Here is a 17,523-nt window from a genome sequence, read left to right on the forward strand (position 1 = left end):
GCCCTAAGGCCAGAAAAACCTGCTGGACATGCCGGAAACACTTGCCAGACATGCAAGTACCACCTGCCAGACATGCCAGAATCACCTGCCAGATGTGCTAGGAAAAGGTGTCGCACACACCGAAACGAGGTGCCAGACAAAACTGAACCACCGGCCGGACACCCTGGAGCCACCTACTGGATACACCAGAAACAGGTGTTGCACATCCTGGAACCAGGTCCTGGACACGACTGAACCAAGTGATGGACAAGCCTGAGCCACCTGATGAACTCGTCGTAATCACCTTTAGGATGCGCCGGAACCATCTGGTGGACATGCTGGAAGCCAAACACGCTACATCCCGGTTCAAGACACGCTGGAACCACCTGTGGGACATGCCAGAACCCCAGGCTTGACATTCTCGAAGGACACGCCGGCTATGCCGAACCACTTCCTGGATACACCCGGACCACTTGCCATACAACCCCAAAAAGCCTCCCGGAGAGGACTGAATCACATGCAGGACATGCCCAAACATCATTCGGACACGTCAGAACCACATTTCAGAAATGCCTGGGCCAGGGGACGGCCATGCCTGGACCATCTGGCGGATGCACCTCGACCAGCTGACAGACACGCCTGACCCACCTGCTGTACACGCTGGAACCACCTGCTTGACTCGCCAGAACCACATGCTGGACACGACGGAACGACCTTCTGGACACAATGCAACGACCCCTAGATATGCTGCAACCCACCACCGGACACAACTGATCCACGTGCTGGACAGCACTGATCCACCCATGAAACACAGCTTAAGCACGAGCCTGACATCCGGGAACCAACTGCCAGACATGCCGGAATCACCTCTCACATATGGCAGAATCAGGTACTGGATACCGTAACCACATTCTGGGCACACGGGAACCAGGTTACGGATTTTCTGTCAAGTGGTTCAGGCTGGTCTAGAAGGTGATACAAGGGTGTCTGGCAGCTGTTTCAGGCGTGTCCGGCACCTGGATCTGGCCTGTGCTGGACCTGTTCCTGGCGTATCCATAACATGGTTCCCGCATGTGTGGCACATGGTTCTGGCGTATTCAGCAGGTGGCTTCAGCGTACCGGGCACCTGGTTCCGTATCTGACAGTTGGTTCCATGGTGTCTGACAGGTGTTTCCTGTGTGTCTGGCATGTGGTTCCGGTATGTTCTGAAGGTGGTTCCAGCGTGTCTGGCAGGTGGCTACTGTGTGTCCAGGACCTGATTCAGTTGTGTGTGGTTGGTGCGCTCAGAGTGTCCAGGTGTTGATTCCGGCATGTCTGGCAGTTGGTTCCCGCATGTGCAGTGGGGGATTCCAGTCTGTCTGGTAGGTTGTTCCAGCCTTTTCCAGAAATTGGTTCTGGTGTATCCAGGAGCTGGTTCTGGTGTATCTGGCAGGTGATTTTGTTGTGTCTGGCGGGTTTTTCCAGCATGTTAGGATGGTGGTTCTGGCTTGTCTGACAGGTTTTTGTGGCATGTCCAACACCTGGTTCTGGCGTATTCACCATTGGTTTCAGTGTATCTGGCACGTGGTCTCAGCATATCCAACAGGTGTTTGCGAAGTGTCTGGCAGGTGGTTCCTGTGTGTCTGGCATGTGGTTCTGGTACGTTCGGAAGGTGGTTCTGATGTGTCCGTAAGGTGCTTCTGGCATGTGCGGGAGTTGGTTCTGGTGTGTCAGAGTCATGTTTCCGATGTGTCCGGCAGGTGTTTCCAGGTGGTTCTGGTGTGTCTGGTGGGTGCTTCTGGTGTGTCTGGCGGGTCGTTCTGGCATGTCTGTGTGGTGGTTAAAGAGTGTGCAGAGGGTGGTTCCAGCATGGCTGTCGGGTTTTTCCAGCGTCTAAGGGGCCTGGTTCCAGTGTATACGGCAGGTGATTTTGGCATGTCTCGCAGGTGGTTCTGGTGAGCCAAGCATGTGGTTCTGGCATGTTCGGCAGGTAGTTCAGGTCTGTCGGGAAAGTGGTTCCGTCATGTCCGGCATGTGTTTCTGGCATATCTGAGAGGTGGTTCTGGCATGCCCTGCAAGTGATTACAGAGTGTCCGTCAAGTGGTTCTGGCATATTCGGCAGGTGATTTCGGCGTGTGAGTCAGGTGGTTCTGGCGTCTCCTGCAGGTGCTTCCAGCGCATTCTGGACCTGATTCTCATGACTGTGGTGAATGGTTACAGAGTGTCCAGATGATGGTTCCAACATGTTCAACAGTTGGTTCCAGTATGTCAGGCACATGGGTCACACTTGTGCGGTGGGTGTTTCAGGCGTGCACACAGATTGTTCCAGCGCACCCAGAAGGTGGTTTTGGCATGTCCGGCAGATGGTTGAGTCTTGTCCGGCAGGTGAATCAGTCGTGTGGGGCACCTGGTTCCGGCATGTACTGCGCCTGTTTCTGGTGTATCTGGCAGGTGGTTCCGTTATGTCTGGCACATGGTTCCAGGGTATCATGCAGGTGATTTTGACATGTCCTGTGGGTTGTCCAGGCGTGTCTGACACCTGGTTCTGGTGTGTCTGGCAGGTACTTTCAGTGAATCAGGCACCTGGTTCCAGTGTATCCAAGAGGTGGTCCCGGCATGTCTGGTAGATGATTCTGACGTTTGTGTCACAAGGTTCTGTCGTATCCAGCAGGGGATTTTGAGGTGTCTGGCAGGTGGTTCCAGTGTGTCTGGCACCTGGTTCTGGCATGTCTTGCAGGTGGTCAGTCATGTCCATCACCTGGTTTCGGTGTGTGCGACACCTGTATCTGGTGTATCCGGCAGGTGGTTCTCACAAGACTTGTAGGTGGTTCAGACGTGTCCAGAAGGTGGTTCTGGTGTGTGGGGCACCTGGTTCCGGTGTACCTGGCATGTGGTTCAGGATTCTCCATCTAGTGGTTCAGGCTGGTCTAACAGCTGGTTCAGGTGTGTCCGGCAGCTGTTTCAGGTGTTTCTGGAACCTGGTTCTGGCCTGTACTGGACCTGTTTCTGGTGTATCCATCATATGGATCTGGCATGTCCAGCACAGCATTTGGGCGTGTTCAGCAGGTGGCTTCAGTGTACTGGGCGCCTGGTTCCAAAGTATCTGAACATTGGTTCCATGATGTCTCGCAGGTAGTTCCTGTGTGCCTGGCATACGGTTCCAGTATGTTCTGAAGGTGGTTCCAGCGTGTCTGGCTGGTGGCTACCGTGTGTCCGGACCCTGATTCCTTCGTGTGTGGTTGGTGCATTCAGTGTGTCCAGGTGTTGGTTCTGGCGTGTTTGACAGTTGGTTCCCGCATGCCTGGTGGGGATTCCAGGCTGTCTGGCAGTTGTTCTGGCCTTTTCTGGAAATTAGATCTGGCGTATCCAGGACCTGGTTCCAGTTTATCCGGCAGGTGATATTGGCATGTCTGGCAGGTTGTGCTGGCGTGTTAGGCTGGTGGTTCCAGCTTGTCTGGCAGGTGTTTGTGGCATGGCCAGCACCTGGTTCTGGTGTATTCGGGAGGTGGTTTCAGTGTATCTGGAACGTGGTCTCGGCATATCCAACAGGTGGTTGCAAAGTGTCTGGCAGGTGGTTCCTGTGTGTCTGGCATGTGGTTCTGGTACGTTCGGAAGATGGTCCCAGCATGTCCTTTGGGTGCTTCTGGCATGTCTGCAAGGTGGTTCTGGTGTGTCAGTGTCATGGTTCCAGTGTGTCCGGCGGGTGGTTCCAGGTGGTTCTGGTGTGTCTGGTGGGTGCTTCTGGTGTGTATGGCGGGTCATTCAGGCATGTCTGTATGGTGGTTCCAGAGTGTGCGGCAGGTGCTTCTGGCATGTCTGTTGGCTTTTTCCAGCTTCTAAGGGTCCTGGTTCCAGTGTGTCCGGCAGGTGATTTTGGCTTGTCCAGAAGGTGGCTCTGGCGAGTGAAGCAGGTGGTTCAGGCGTGTCCAGCAGGTGGTTCATGTCTGTCAGTGATGTGGTTCCGGCGTTTCCAGCACATGGTTCTGGCACTCTGAGAGATGGTTCTTTCATGCCCGTCATGTGATTCTGGAGTGTCCATCAAGTGGTTCTTGTGTATCCGGCAGGTGATTTTGGCGTTTGAGTCAGATGGTTCTGGTGTGTCCTGCAGGTGCTTCTGGCACGTTTTGGACCTGATTCTCACATCTTTGTTGGGTGGTTCTACCGTTTCCAGATGATGCTTCTGAAGTGTCCAACAGTTGGTTCCAGCATTTAAGGCAGGGGGGTCACACAAGTCTCACCCGAATCATTCGGCTGAGGCACGAATGATTGTCCTTCCACATGCTTAGGAGGAGAGAGACAATAGGATTTTAACCAACCACTCTTTGGAAGTTAAGAAAAAAACTCGCTTTCCACAGTGCTCTTACAGCATACCGGCAACCTCTCATGCCGCCCTTGTGCATGGGTGGAGAGAGTGTTAAGAAAGCAGCTATGGACGAAAGGCCAAGTTTGCTCAGCAGAGTCCTACATTGACCTAAAACTGCAAGGCACAAAACACTGCCTCCAACCCTCAAGGGGAGATGAGCAATAATCCATCTTGCTTCCAGCTCTTTAGGAAGCTGAGAAAGAACTCACTTTCCACACTGTTCTTATAGTGTACCTTGAACATCTCATACAAAGACACCTGAAATGCTGTATATTTGGAGCCCTTAACCCATTCCTTTAGAACTTCTGCTTTTGGGGCATTTCCATCTTGCCAACCCAGCTCAGACAAAATGCCTACATCTTCTCCTTAAGCAAGGAGGCTGAGGCCCGAATGATTGTGCGTCCACATGCTTAGGAGGAGAGAGACAATAGGCTTTTAACCAACCACCCTTGTGCACTGGAGGAGAGAGTGTCAGAAAGCACCTATGGAAGAAAGGCCCCTTTGCTCTCAGCCATGCCTTACATTGCTCTAGAGGTGGAAGGCACAAAGCACTGCCTCCATCCCTCAAGGGGAGACAAGACACCAACCATCTTGCTTCCAGCTCTTTAGGAAGCTGAGAAAGAAGTCGCTTTCCACAGTGCTCTTACAGCATACTGGGAACCTCTCATACACAGGCAGCTGAACGCCGTTTCCTCCCAGCCCTTAACTCGCTGCTTTAGAACTTCTGCTTCTGCCACATTTCCCTCTTGCCAACCCGGCTCAGGGGTAATGGCTACATCTTCCCCTTAAGCAATGGGGCCAAGGCCCATATGATTGTGATTCCACAAGCTTAGGAGGATAGAGACAAGAGGCTTATAACCAACCACCCTTGTGCACTCGTGGAGAGAGTGTCAGAAAGCCCCTATGTCAGAAAGGCCCATTTGCTCTCAACCATGCCCTATATTGCTCAAGAGGTGGACGGCAAAAAGCACTGCCTCCATCCCTCAAGGGGAGACAAGCCACAAACTGTCTTGCTTCCAGCTCTTTAGGAAGTTGAGAAAGAACTCACCTGCTGGATATGCTCGAACCAGGCACCTTAGATGCTGGAAAAACCCGACAGGCATGCCGAAAGCACCCGCCGAACACACTGGAACCACCACACAGACATCCCATAACAACCCACCAGACTCACCAGAAGCACCCACCGGACACACCAGATCCATCTGGAACCACCCACTGGACACACTGGAAACATGAGTCTGACATGCCAGAACCAACTTCCAGACATGCTGGAAGCACCTAACGGACAGGCCAGAACCATCTTCCGAACCTACCAGAACCACATGCCAGACACACAGGAACCACCTGCCACACACTTCGGAACCACCTGTTGGATATCCCGGAACCAAGTACCAGATGCACTGAAACCACCTCCCAAATATGCCAGAACCAGGTGCCGGACACACCACAAACACCTGCCACACAAGCTGGAACCACCATCCTCACATGCCAGAACAACCTGCCAGACACGCCAAAATCACCTGCCGGATACACCGGAACCAGGTCCTGGATATGCCAGTACCAATTTCTGGAAAAGGCTGGAAAATCTGCCAGACATACCAGCATCACCCACCGGACATGTGGGAACTAATTGCAAGACAGGCCAGAAACAAAGCCAGGACACTCTGAAAGCATCGACTGGACAGGATGGAATCAGGTCCCAGACACACTGTTGCAACCTGCTGGACATGCCAGAACCACCTTTCGAATGTACCAGAACCATATGCCAGACACACAGGAACTACCTGCCAGACACCATGGAACCAACTGTCAGATACACCGGAACCAGGCTCCAGTTTCCTGCATTTATCAGTTCTAATAGTTGTGTAGAGGTATCTCATTGAGGTTTTATACGAAATTCCAGAATGACCTGTGGTGGTGGTCATCTGTCCTCAGGCTCGTTTGCCATCTGTATGTCTTCTTTGGTGAGGGATATATTCAGGTCTTTTGCCCATTTTTCAATAAGGTTGTTTATTTTTTTGTTATGGTTGACTTTTAAGAATTCTTTACATATATCTTGGACATATTTTCTTTATCATATATCTGTTTTGCGAATATTGTCTGCCAGTCTGTAATTTGTCTTTTGACTCATCGATTTTGCCTTCCACAAAGCAGGAGTTTTTAATTTAATAAAGTCTAACTTGGGGCCGGCCCGCTGGCACAGTGGTGAAGTTCACGCACTCCACTTCGGCAGCCTGGGGTTCACAGGTTCGGATCCTGGGTGTAGACCTACACACAGCTTGTCAAGCCATGCCGTGACAGCATCCCACAGTCCAAATAGAGGAAAATGGGCACAGATGTTAGCTCAGGGTCAACCTTCCATACCAAAATAATAAATAAAGTCTAACATCAGTTTTTTTTCAGAGATTATACTTTCAGTTTGTATCTTAATAACATAATTCCAGATTCGAGTCCACTTAGAGTTTGTTGCATAATCTTTTTAGAAGTTGTATTGTTTTGCATTACATTTAGGTCTCTGTTCCATTTTCTAAAAGTTTGTGAAAGTGTAAATTCCATATCTAGGTTCATTTTTGTAAGAGCTTTAATGAGGTGCAATTGATAGAGAAAGAACCTGACATATCTAATATGTACTATTTGATGACTTCCCCCACATACCAACTGACATATATGTATAAATTTCTCCTTTAGCCTGTGACAGGGTGGATCACATTGATTTGATTTTGGAATGCTGATACAACCTTGCATACCTGAAAAAATTTCCTCTTTGTCCTGGTGTATGATTGTTTTACATTGTTGGCTTCGGTTTTCTAATATTTCATAGAAAACGGTAACTGCTCGTTTCTGAGACTTGTTGTTCTCAAGTTTTCCCTAGTTTTAAACTCTAGTTTTGCTTTTAGGGTACTGCTGGCCTCATAAGATGAGTAGGAAAGTGTTGTCTCTGGTTATATTTTCTGGAACAGATTGTTGGGAGCACTAGGTTTATGGAGGGAGACCTGGCTGAGGCCCTAAAAGCTGCATCCCACAGCTTTCCCCTTGGATAGGCAACAAGCAGGAAATGGTATTGGGAGTCAGGGACCAGAAGCCCAGGGGGATCCAGTCTAGGTCAGAGGTGAACAGGGAGCCCCTAGTGGGCCCGAGAAGGCAGAGTCCTGCCTGCTCATGGTCCATGTCCACAGGACCTTCCTCTGGCCTCGTCCTCTCTATGTGCACGTTTTGAGCTTTTGACGGTATTTTCCCCACTTAGAGCTGAAGACATTCTGGAGACTAAATCAGAAAACAAGGTCCTAAGCTGTGTGCAAGAGAAACCGGGAAAATGTTCCCTCTTCTGGCAGAGTGTCGAAAGGCAGCCACTCTCCTGGGCAGGACGTGTGCTAGGGACAGGCACGTGCTAGTTTGACAGACACGCCCAGCTTAGTGGTTGTGGCTCTGGCTGAGAAAACGCCTCCAACCGCTTAGTCCCAAGAGGTCGGAGGAGCCATCTCTGCTCCTGGACAGGGTGAACCACATGCAATGATCCTGTCCTCAGCGGGAGGGGCACTTGGGCATGTCCTTCAGTAGCCAGGAAGGGGACTGGCACTTCTCCCTTCTCCACATAAATTGAGCTGCTCACTCTGGGAGATTTCTAAATTCGAGGAGGAATGTGAGTTTCTGGATCTGGTTTCCATGAGCGCTGTGAGCGAAAGACTCACACCTCCACTCCCAGGATTAGAAAGAAGCAACAATTTAATATAGTACTCAAACGGAGCATTTACCATTGACAACAAAATATGGCCCTGCCAAATAGGGAAATAGGTGCTGGGCAAAAGGGGGGAGGGAGAAGAGGGGTTGGTGCCTTCCCTCGTGGCCAACAGGGGACCCCAAGAAACGGATCACAAAGTTCTCCTCATCAGAATCAGGGGAGGTGGCCCTGTGCACCCTGAGTGTCAACGCTGTGTCCCCGCTGTAGCTCAGCTGGTCTCAGGAGGGTCATCGACCACCACCACTGGGCCCTTGGTTGGGGGTCTGGTGTCTGGAGAAAGAGAGGCATTTCCTGAGCGGCCTGCCCTGGAACCAAGTGCACACCCCATCCCGGCCCCCACTGCGCTCTGTGCTCCACAACTGTGCTCAGTGCTCAGTCAGCCAACAGCACCCCATCTGTCCCTGACACAGGGGCTGATATTTAGCGTCACCCACTTCACAGAGGAAGAAACCAGTCCCCGAAACGTGAGTGCAATCGCCCAGGATGGGACTGCTCAGCAGTGGAGCTAGAGCCCAGGGCCAGCTGTCTGCCTCCCCAGGCCCACGCTCAGCCTGAATGTTTCCTGAGCCCGTGTATTCAGCCACTGCTGGTCTGGACACTCACTCTGCCCTGAGCGGTTCTTCTTGTGTTTGAAGAAGAGTCGAATCTTTCTGACCCAGTGGTATCGGGGCTCCAGCTGGCAGGACAGGCTGTAGCTACAGGACAGAGTGGAGCTGGGAGCTCTCAGGAGCCACACATCACATGTGCGTCCTGGAGCCTGCCAGCAGCTGGAGTCGAAGGGCCCCAGGGGTCGCCATGCAATCAGATCAGGGGCTGACCATGGAGCAACGGCCATGGGCTCTGGAGCTGGTCAGCAGAGAGAGTCTGCCCTGCCCTCCCCCAACTCCTGACATGACTCACCTCTCCTCCTTGCTCAGGGGCTCCACGGCCTGGAACCAGGCCCCAAAGTGCTCATCGGGCTGCACGGTGTACAGATTTGCAGCCTCCTGGAGCAGCTCGATCTCCTCCATCAGTTTGAATTGCTAGGACAGAGCAAGCACAGGATGCCCACAGGGCCTGAGTGGGGGACCCTGCAGGGCTCGTGGAGGGGCTGAGGAAGGGGGCAAGGGGCCAGTCTGGGGCCTTTGCCCACTTGGGAACCCTCCCTCCCTGCGATTCCAGTCAGGACTTGCCTGCTCTCACACTTGGCCCCAAATAGCTCCTCCTCCAGGAAGGAGTCTTTGATGAAAGCCCTTCCCCCACCCGCCAATGCCATAGGATCCCTAGCTCTGTATATCGAACTGTGCAAATAAATGTTCCACCCTGGGGATTGGGCCAGAGGGGGTCCTGCCCACTGCTGGGGGGTCTCTGATTTCCAACCCCCACCCTCCCCACCAGGAGGCCGCAGCCGCTTACCTCATTCCATTTCCGACAGTTGAGCACATTGCCCTGGAAGGCAGACAACCTCAGTCCATCAGAAACAGCCCCCTTGGGCCAGCACTAGCCCCCGTCCACACCTCTTGCAATGTTGCACTACTGCCAGTGGGCAGGCCCATCCAGAGCCCGGACTTGGACCTGGGCCAGTCTCTGGGCTCCAGAGCACGGGGCACAGAGCAACTGAGGCAAGAGACCTTGTAACCCAACCCTCTCTGATGACACGTGGGGAGACTCAGGCCTCAGGCAGGAAGGGACAGCTCAGCCTCTGATGTGCTTCCTGACTGGGAGGGGCCCGACTTCTCTTCCCTCACTGGCAGGGCCAGAGGGAGAGGCTGAGTCCAGCTCAGACACCACCTCCTGGGGCCACACAGTCAGGCAGCTCTGAGCCTCAGCAGCCCAGGGAACCTGGATGGTGGCTTATGCAGAGCCTGCATCACCCACTGGGGAGATGGGCCTGACACCCCAACTCCCACACGAGGCTGGAGGCCCTGCTGAGAGGACCTTTGCCAAATGCAGAGAGCTCAGGGCTCAGGACAGGACTCTCTCCTCCCCACCCTCAGGAGCCTGAGCCCCCGGACCCACCTCCGGGCTCACTCACCTCCACATAATCCTCCATCGTAGAGTCCAGCAGCTCCAGGGAACGGAAGAATGTCACCAGGGAGGGGACGACACCCTGTGCCGCCATCGGGATGGGCATGGCGATGAGCTCCCGCTCTCAGGTGCCCCCATGAACCTTCCCCTGAAACCCCTCAGCCCAGCCTCCTGCCCACCCCACGCTCCCACACAGAGCAGCCTAGGATCCTCAGGACACCCCAACACACACAATTCCCTCCCCCGCTCCCCTCCAGGAACACCAAACTCCATCAGTCAAGTCCCAGGGCTGGCTGTTGGCCCCTCCCAGGGGCAGTGGCCCCTGCCCTTCCCCACCCCAAATCTGCCCTGCTGCCAGCCCTTCCAGGCCTCCTCCTGCTCACTGCCACTGCAGGCCCATCAGGCTTGGCAGCCACAGCAGATTCGCCTGAGGAGGAAGGCCCCTCTCCTGAGGGAGGTCTCCAGCTGGGAGGGGGAGCCCCCTCTCCTCTGACTCCTATGCCCCTCCCCCACAGTCACCCTCACCTGCTGCCGCTGCCTCTCCTGGGCTCCCTGGTGGGCCCTCTCTGCAGTCTTTAACACAGAGGTCGCCTCCTGTCAGGGCCGAGGACAGGGTCAGTGCGCCCATACTCCCCTCCGCATGTCCCCCAAGGCCCCTGATCTCAGACCCTGGCCATCGGCTCCAGTCCCCTGCTGCCTCTGCTGCTCCAAACTGCAGGGTGCTCTGATTCTAGACCAGTCCCAGCTCCAGGACTCAGTCCTGTGTGACCTTGGGCCTGCCCAGGCCTCCCTGGCCCTCTTTCCTCAGCTGAAAAGTGTGAGGAGAACGTCACCTGCTTCCAGGAGTCTCCTGAGGACTCAGAGTCATCTGCGTGTCATCACTGCTCTCCCTTCACCTCTCGAGGAGGAGCCGGCACAAATCTCCTCCCGTTCCTGTCCTCCCTTGGATGGCAGCACCCCGCTGGGAGGACTGCACCGCTGATCATTTCCCTCCACTTCCCAGAGGAGGAGACGGAGGCCCCCAGAGGGGCAGCGACTGGCTCAAGGACCCACTGGGAGAGGCTGCCCCCCGTGCCAGCTACAGGCCCTGTCCCCGCTGCCTTCACCCCACCCCTGGGTCCAAATCTGACCAAGGCCCCGACCTCTGGACTCCAGGGGTGTGTCCAGACCCCAGCTGAACAGACAGGGAGGGGGAGGGCAGGGTGTCTTGGGGGACCTGGCCGAGTGGCCCCGGCCTGCCCCACCCTCACAGGGCTCTCTGACACCCAGCCTGGGCCGAGCCTTGCCATAGCCTCACCTCCTAGGATCCCCTCGGGATGTTCCCCTCCCCTCTCCTTCTGGCCTCCTTCCAGATCTCCAGCCTCCAGGTTACCTGCACTAGCAGCTCCCTGCTCACGCATTTCTCTCTCCTGACCCACTTCTTCCAGGTTCGAGAACTCTCCCTGCGGGGTGGGGAAAGAAAGAAAGAAAGCAAGCAATAAAAACTGTGGGATGCTTGAAGGCAAGTCCCATTTATTTGAGAACCCAGCAGATCCAAACTGCCTGGGGCCTGGATGAGGGATTTTGCTGGGGTGTTCTGAGCTCTAAGGTCCCCATGGGACTGCGGAGGGGCCTCTCCTCTTGTCCCTTGGGGCCTCCATTCCCAGATGTCCCAAACAGATCTCTTTGGAACAGTGTTGGTTTCAGCTGCATAGAGGCTTCTGTTGCTGCAAAGGAAACACCTGAGAATCTCCACCTGGGCTCAAGCCAGGATCTTGAAGGAAATGAATCCCTGGGATGGAACTGCTGGCCTAAGGGCGCTGAGAGACTCAGAGACCCAGCACCCAGGTCAGTCCCTGTGCCCGGCATTCGCAGTCTCCCAGGTGGTCTCAGCTGACTTTGGGGGACATGCCGGCCCAAATCAGGCTGCCTGGGCCACCTCACCCTCATGGTGCTTGGCTGGAGAGCAGACCACCCACTACCCACCTGGAAACTTGTCCCCAGGTGTCTTGGAGACGGGCAATGGCAGGGCTCTGCAGGGCAGAAAGGATTGTGTGGAGGGAACAGAAGTTCCCGAGTCCTCGGCACTCCTGGGGAAGCGGAGAGATGGAGCCGTGAGGGGGAGCTGAAGCTCTGCTGCCTCTGGTTTCTGTCCCCTCACGGACTTCCCCTGTCCTGGAGGAGACACATGCCCAGTGAAGCCAGGGAGGGCACACCTGCCACCCGACGAGTAACACTGCCAGGCACAAGGATTTGTAGCTCAACACAAGGAAGGAAGTGAGCTTGTCCCCACTGGGACCTCAAGTCAAGGTCAACATGGCCCTGGCATGAGGGTCAAGGCACAGTCCAGGGACTAAGACCCCAGACTTCAATCCTGAGAGCTGAGAAACAAGAGGCAATTCCCACGCATCCAGACTGGGCGTGCCAAGGCTTACCTCAGCCACCCTGATCCACAGCTCAACCACCCTGGCCCTGTCCTGTGCTGTCATGCTCGCATCCCCAAGGCAGGTGACGAGGATGCAATTGGCCACGGTGTTGTCGTGCATCACAGTGTCATGGACGGTGGGTGCCAGGGACTCACGTTCCCTGTTGTCGCGCTCGGACCAGATGGAGCCGAGGCAGTGGGCGGGCACCAATGTCTTGAACAGCTCCTGCAGAAGATTCGGAGTGTCACCCAGTCCTGCCGCACCCCAGCTCGCCGTCCACAGTCCCCCATAGGCCCAGCAGGGTGAGATCAGAACTGGAGCTGAGGAAGCAGAGCATGTGGCCTGAGGCCTGTGGGAGTCCCTGGGTTTTGTCTGTGTCCACTGAATGCACCCAGTCCAGGATGACCCCGGACACAGTACTGTGGGGAAGGGAGGGGACATTTGCTCCCAGCTCCATCTCACTTCCTCCAAGCTCCAGAAGGCAGCCCACACATGCCCACCAGAAGGGCCATCATCCACCCATCCCAGTGCCCCTCGGGTCCCACTCCCCATTCCCATGCACATTCCCCCTGAGGCAGGGACAACCCCCAGCTTTGTTTGACTGTCTCCACTGGAGTCAATACACATCACCTTCCTGATAAGTGCTGAGGCTGTCCGGGCCACCTGCGCAGATGGGGGATCCACCCAAGGACCTGGCAGCACTTCAGTGAGTGCCTGTCCCCCACCAAAGGGCCAAACTCTGCCCACCTTCCACTCTCTCCCACCTCATTCATCGGCACAGCCACCCTGTACAGCAGGTGCTCTGAGTGTCCGTCTCTTCTGTCCCCTGTTCTCTAGGGGACAGCGAAGGCTTGGGGAGAAAGAAAGCTGCCCAGGTCACAGTGTTGATAAGGGAAGGAGCAGGGATTTGGACCCAGATCATCGGAATTCTGAGCAGGGAATGGCAGGTGTAGGGTGGCTCATGGCACCGGGAATGCAGGGGCCACCCGCCCCGTGAGCTCCTCTGCTCACCGCAGCCATCCTCGTCAGCTGCTCTGCCACCAGCTGGGGAGGGAAGTCCTAGATGTTCAGCTTCTCCTCCCGCAGCTGGTCCTCGGTGGTCATGGCCCAGGGGCATCTGGGCTCTGGGGCTGCCTCTAATGGTGGCCCTTGTTCTGGTCCTGGAGTGGCCGACTCAGGGGCTGCTGGCTCCAGCTCTACCACACGTGGTGAGACTGGAGGTGCAGCTGGCTCCAGCCTGGGGGCTGGCACTGGCTCTGGCTCTGGAAGCGGCAGGAGCTTTGGAGCTGGCTCTGGAGCAGGATAAAGAGAAAGTTTCATCCACACACCTGACAGTTTCTGTGCCTTTCCAAAGATAAGAAGGTCTCCACTGCTTCTAAGGGAACGCTAGCCCATGAACCTCAACACAGACAGTCTTCCCAGACTCCAGTCCCCTCACCTTTCCGTTCGGCCTCAATGGCCTTGAGATGCTCCAGGTGGCCTGGCAGAAGGTAGGCATGGCCCTCCACATGGGAGCCACCAAAGCTGACGTGCAGAGTGGCCAGCTGCAGGGTCCAAGAGGGAAACCGCAGGGGCTGCCTGCAATCCTGCCCTTGGCCCAGCCAGGTTCCCAGCAGGAAATAGATAGCACTGCGGGGAGGCAGATGGGCCAGAGAGTCAGTGGCCTGGCCTTTCCTTAAACACCGCCCTCCCAAGGCACTCTTGTTAGCATCTGCGCCCCTTTGCCAGACCCTCCCCCTCCAGAGGAGGGCCCCATCCCAGCCCTGAGCCCTGGGGCTGGCTGTCCTGGCTGTGGCAGGCCTGCTCATCCAGCAGGCTGAACACAGAGTCTGTGAGAGTCTCTTGTTCCCACCGATACTCTCCTCCCCAAGGGTCTGGACACAGCCCACCCAAGCCCTGCATGCATATGGGCCACTGGAATGAAGACTCCAGCAGATTTGGGAGCAGCTTGCTCACACACCTCCTACTATGGACCTGCCAGTGGTGCTCACAAGGGGTGGATGTGGAGAAAGGGAGGCAGGAGGAGCTGGGACTCTGCTGGGAGTAGGTCTCTAGGGGACAACGCAGCCCAGCCTCCCTTCCAATTCTCAAGGGGCCTCGGACCCATGCACAGCTCTCTTTGAGTCCAGTCCTGCCGGAGCAGAAGCCACCAGAACTCAGCCCTCCCATGGGAATCACAAGATGGGTGAGATGCAGGGTTCTCCCAGGCCTGACCCGGCCACAGCCTCCATCCTCTCCCCGCACCCTGTTTGCTAGAGACAGGAGGCCCTCCTTCTAGACCCAAAGACCACTCACTTTGGGAGGTGGTCCTGTCCTCCAGCATCCTGCACTCAATGGGCCAAGCTGCCTCCATGTGTCCCAAAGGGGATGAGGGCATCGCCCGGGATGGAGGGTAGATGGGACCTGTGAATGATGTCAAGTGTGACTGTCTGACTCTCAGAATAGAGGGGAGGCCCAGGGAGGCTGTCTGCTTCAGTCACTGAGTGACACTTAGTGTGTCCAGAAGTCCTGCTCAGAGTAGGTCTTTCATAGACATTGTTGAATAACCTCCAACCAGAACCACCCCAGGTGTCTGAGCGGGCCTGTGGCCCCTCTGTGGCCCTAGAGATCCCTAAGTGGCTACACCAAGGACAAGCACCAGGACCAACTGGATGGCATCTCAAACTCCTTGACAGGGTGCTCTCCAGGTGCTTTTCCAAACTCAAAAAGTCACAAGTCAGTGAAGGGAGAGGAAGACTACTTTCCATGGGGGACAGAGAAATAATCAACACCAGCAACCACAGCATGGCCCACCACCCTCTCTGCAGAGCCGGGCACCAGCGCAGCACCTGGAAGGCTGATCCCATTCATCCCTGGGAGAAGCCTAGCAATTTCATCCTCTCTCGCCCCACGTTTCAGAGGGGCCAACTCAGGCTCAGAGAGATGTGGTGACATTCCCAAGGCAAGACACACAGCTGGCAGTGGGCAGAGTCACCACTGTGCTGAGGAGGAGGTGGGCAGTCACCTGGGAAACAGCTGGTCCAGCACCTGGTGGGCTGTGCTGGAGCCTGAGTCGCTGCAGAGGGAGGTGATGACACTGCAGAGGACTCTGCTGGGGAAGGCGGGCAGCACAGACTCTGAGAGCCTCTGCATCATGCCTGCCTGGAGGGCACGCATCCTGCAGGCCTCAGTTACAGACAGAGTGGACTCATCTTCACTCTGGGTGGGACGAGGAGGACACAGGGTCAGGGCCACCACTGCGAACCACCAGCGTTATCGAGGTCTGCAGCTGACACAGGAACTCCTAGCCCCTCCCAGACGTGTGCGACAGGAGACACAGGAGCTCCCACACTCAGCAAGGTTCTGGGCTCTCGAAGTACAATCTGACTTTGGTCCTGCGAAGGATTCCACATTGAGCTCCCTCGAGGCCATTTGCTCGCTGAGGGACAACAGAGCTCCCTCTGTGAAGAGCATCAGCCCAGTGAGTCCTCAACAGACACCCCTCTCTAGAGAGGAGGACAGAGGCTTAGGCATGCCAAGTGGCTTCTCTAGGTCCTGTGGGTCAGAACTGAGAACCGCCCAAACTGGGGGCTGAGGGACATCCCCTCTAACTGCCTGAGGCTTCATCAGACCCTGACCTGGAGGGAAATGTTATGTGGCCACCTCATCCCTCCCAGGTCTGGAAACAGTGTACAGGGCAGTGACACATTCTGAGAATCCCTTTGACTTCCAAACACGCTGACAGTTATTTCTTTTACATTAAAGGGAGTTTGGAGACCCTCATTATCGAGGTTTCATTTTCCAAAAAAGGCAAAATTCAAAGATACTCAGGGCCTATTGGGAAGTGACAACGACATCAACGTTTTCTCTAATCTTCCTAGGGAAATGCTAAGAGTGCCCTGCTACCCTCCTATGCAGCTGGTGGGGAGGAGCAGAAGTCCAGATTCCTTTGGGAATGGGACTGTGGGACACTCAGGGGGGACAGCCCTGTTAGGGTCCCAGGAGAACGGCAGTTTGAGGTTGGATTCTGGGCTGGCCCTGGTCATCTCATGGTCCTGGGTGGGAAAACCCCTCTGTACCCACTCTCACCTCAGAGCAGCCCTGATTATTGATGGTGGCGCAGTGCAGCTGGCCCCTGCCCAGGGAGATGGAGTACCCGAAGCCATCCACCAGCTCTTCCACCACCTCCTGCATGCAGCTCTGCAAACACAGAGCCCGAGAGCTGGGCCGGGAGGTCTGAGGGGCCTGCCTCGACTTGGCCACCGGAGGAAACCCCAGCACAGATCAGGTACCGAGCAGCATCTGCATAGACCTCCAGCCAGGGAGGGAATGAGATGACACCCGGAGGGCTCAGGACTAACCTATGGGTAGAGGAGCTTGGTGCCCAGCACCCACTCTCCCATCCTGCTAGCCACCACCTAGGCTGGGAACATGACGCACTGCCAGGCTTCCAACAGCGAGTAAATGGCTCCTGCCCAGGGTGGGTCCCCGCTCAGCCCCGCCGTCCCTCTCTCAACCCCTCCGACACACAAGGAGCCTCAGAGTGGTGTGCGGGTGGCATCCAGTTGTGGACTAACCCGGTTGGCTTTCCCTGTGTTACCTGAGTGCTCCTCCTGCCAATTGGACAGAGGCGGTGCAGGTGAGGGCCAAACCAGTGTCTATAGTGACTGAAAAGGCTCTTTTTCTTGGCTTTCCTGAAGCCAGAGCCTCCACAACTCGGGAGACAGCAGGAGAACATCCTCTTGTCTTCAGTGTCGCCACTCAAGTGGGCTCAATAGGATGCTATGTCTAGAATGTGGGCGCCTGGAGACCAGTGTGCTAAGTTCTGTTGGGGTCTGTCTCCAAGGAAGTGAGGTCACTTCCTCAAGCTTCCCTTACCTGGGCCCCTTCCTTCAATCACACCCACCGAAAACCTCTCTGGGATCTTGGCTGCTCACCCTCCTTGCCCATGTCACCTCCAGAACTGTACACAAATAGCCAGCACAGATCCCAACATAGGACCTTGAGATGGAACCAGGGTTCCACCTTGAGGACATGCAGCTGAGTTCCGACCTCTTTTTTCCTACAAGCTC

At 55.5% G+C, this 17,523-nt stretch overlaps 1 protein-coding gene across 2 annotated transcripts; it reads right to left on the bottom strand.

Moving 5' to 3' along the window:
• Window positions 1-8,026: 8,026 nt before the first annotated feature.
• On the bottom strand, window positions 8,027-17,218 carry LOC102148632 (ral guanine nucleotide dissociation stimulator-like). Of its 2 annotated transcripts, XM_070259324.1 has the most exons (15): window positions 17,052-17,218; window positions 16,541-16,753; window positions 15,477-15,670; window positions 14,768-14,875; window positions 13,911-14,101; window positions 13,484-13,764; window positions 12,482-12,697; window positions 12,033-12,136; window positions 11,440-11,509; window positions 10,593-10,661; window positions 10,075-10,149; window positions 9,456-9,488; window positions 8,961-9,082; window positions 8,664-8,755; window positions 8,027-8,330 (listed from the first exon to the last, which is right to left on the bottom strand). In XM_070259324.1, the coding sequence occupies exons 6-15, from the start codon at window positions 13,490-13,492 to the stop codon at window positions 8,269-8,271; spliced, it is 852 nt and encodes a 283-aa protein (XP_070115425.1). In that variant the 5' UTR covers window positions 13,493-13,764; window positions 13,911-14,101; window positions 14,768-14,875; window positions 15,477-15,670; window positions 16,541-16,753; window positions 17,052-17,218; the 3' UTR covers window positions 8,027-8,268. The 2 variants fall into 2 exon arrangements, with proteins under 2 accessions (XP_070115425.1, XP_070115426.1); XM_070259325.1 differs by lacking the exon at window positions 16,541-16,753 and having other exon boundaries at window positions 8,029-8,330; window positions 17,052-17,201.
• Window positions 17,219-17,523: the final 305 nt, after the last annotated feature.

Source organism: Equus caballus, unplaced genomic scaffold, assembly GCF_041296265.1.
Source record: "Equus caballus isolate H_3958 breed thoroughbred unplaced genomic scaffold, TB-T2T haplotype1-0000016, whole genome shotgun sequence".
In the NCBI taxonomy this organism is placed as follows: domain Eukaryota; kingdom Metazoa; phylum Chordata; class Mammalia; order Perissodactyla; family Equidae; genus Equus; species Equus caballus.

Coding starts and splice junctions, on each gene's coding strand:
- LOC102148632 (XM_070259324.1), bottom strand. Junction 9,489..10,074: donor CGATGGAGGATTATGTGGAG/GTGAGTGAGCCC, acceptor TCTGCCTTCCAG/GGCAATGTGCTCAACTGTCG. Junction 9,083..9,455: donor ACTGTCGGAAATGGAATGAG/GTAAGCGGCTGC, acceptor GCTCTGTCCTAG/CAATTCAAACTGATGGAGGA.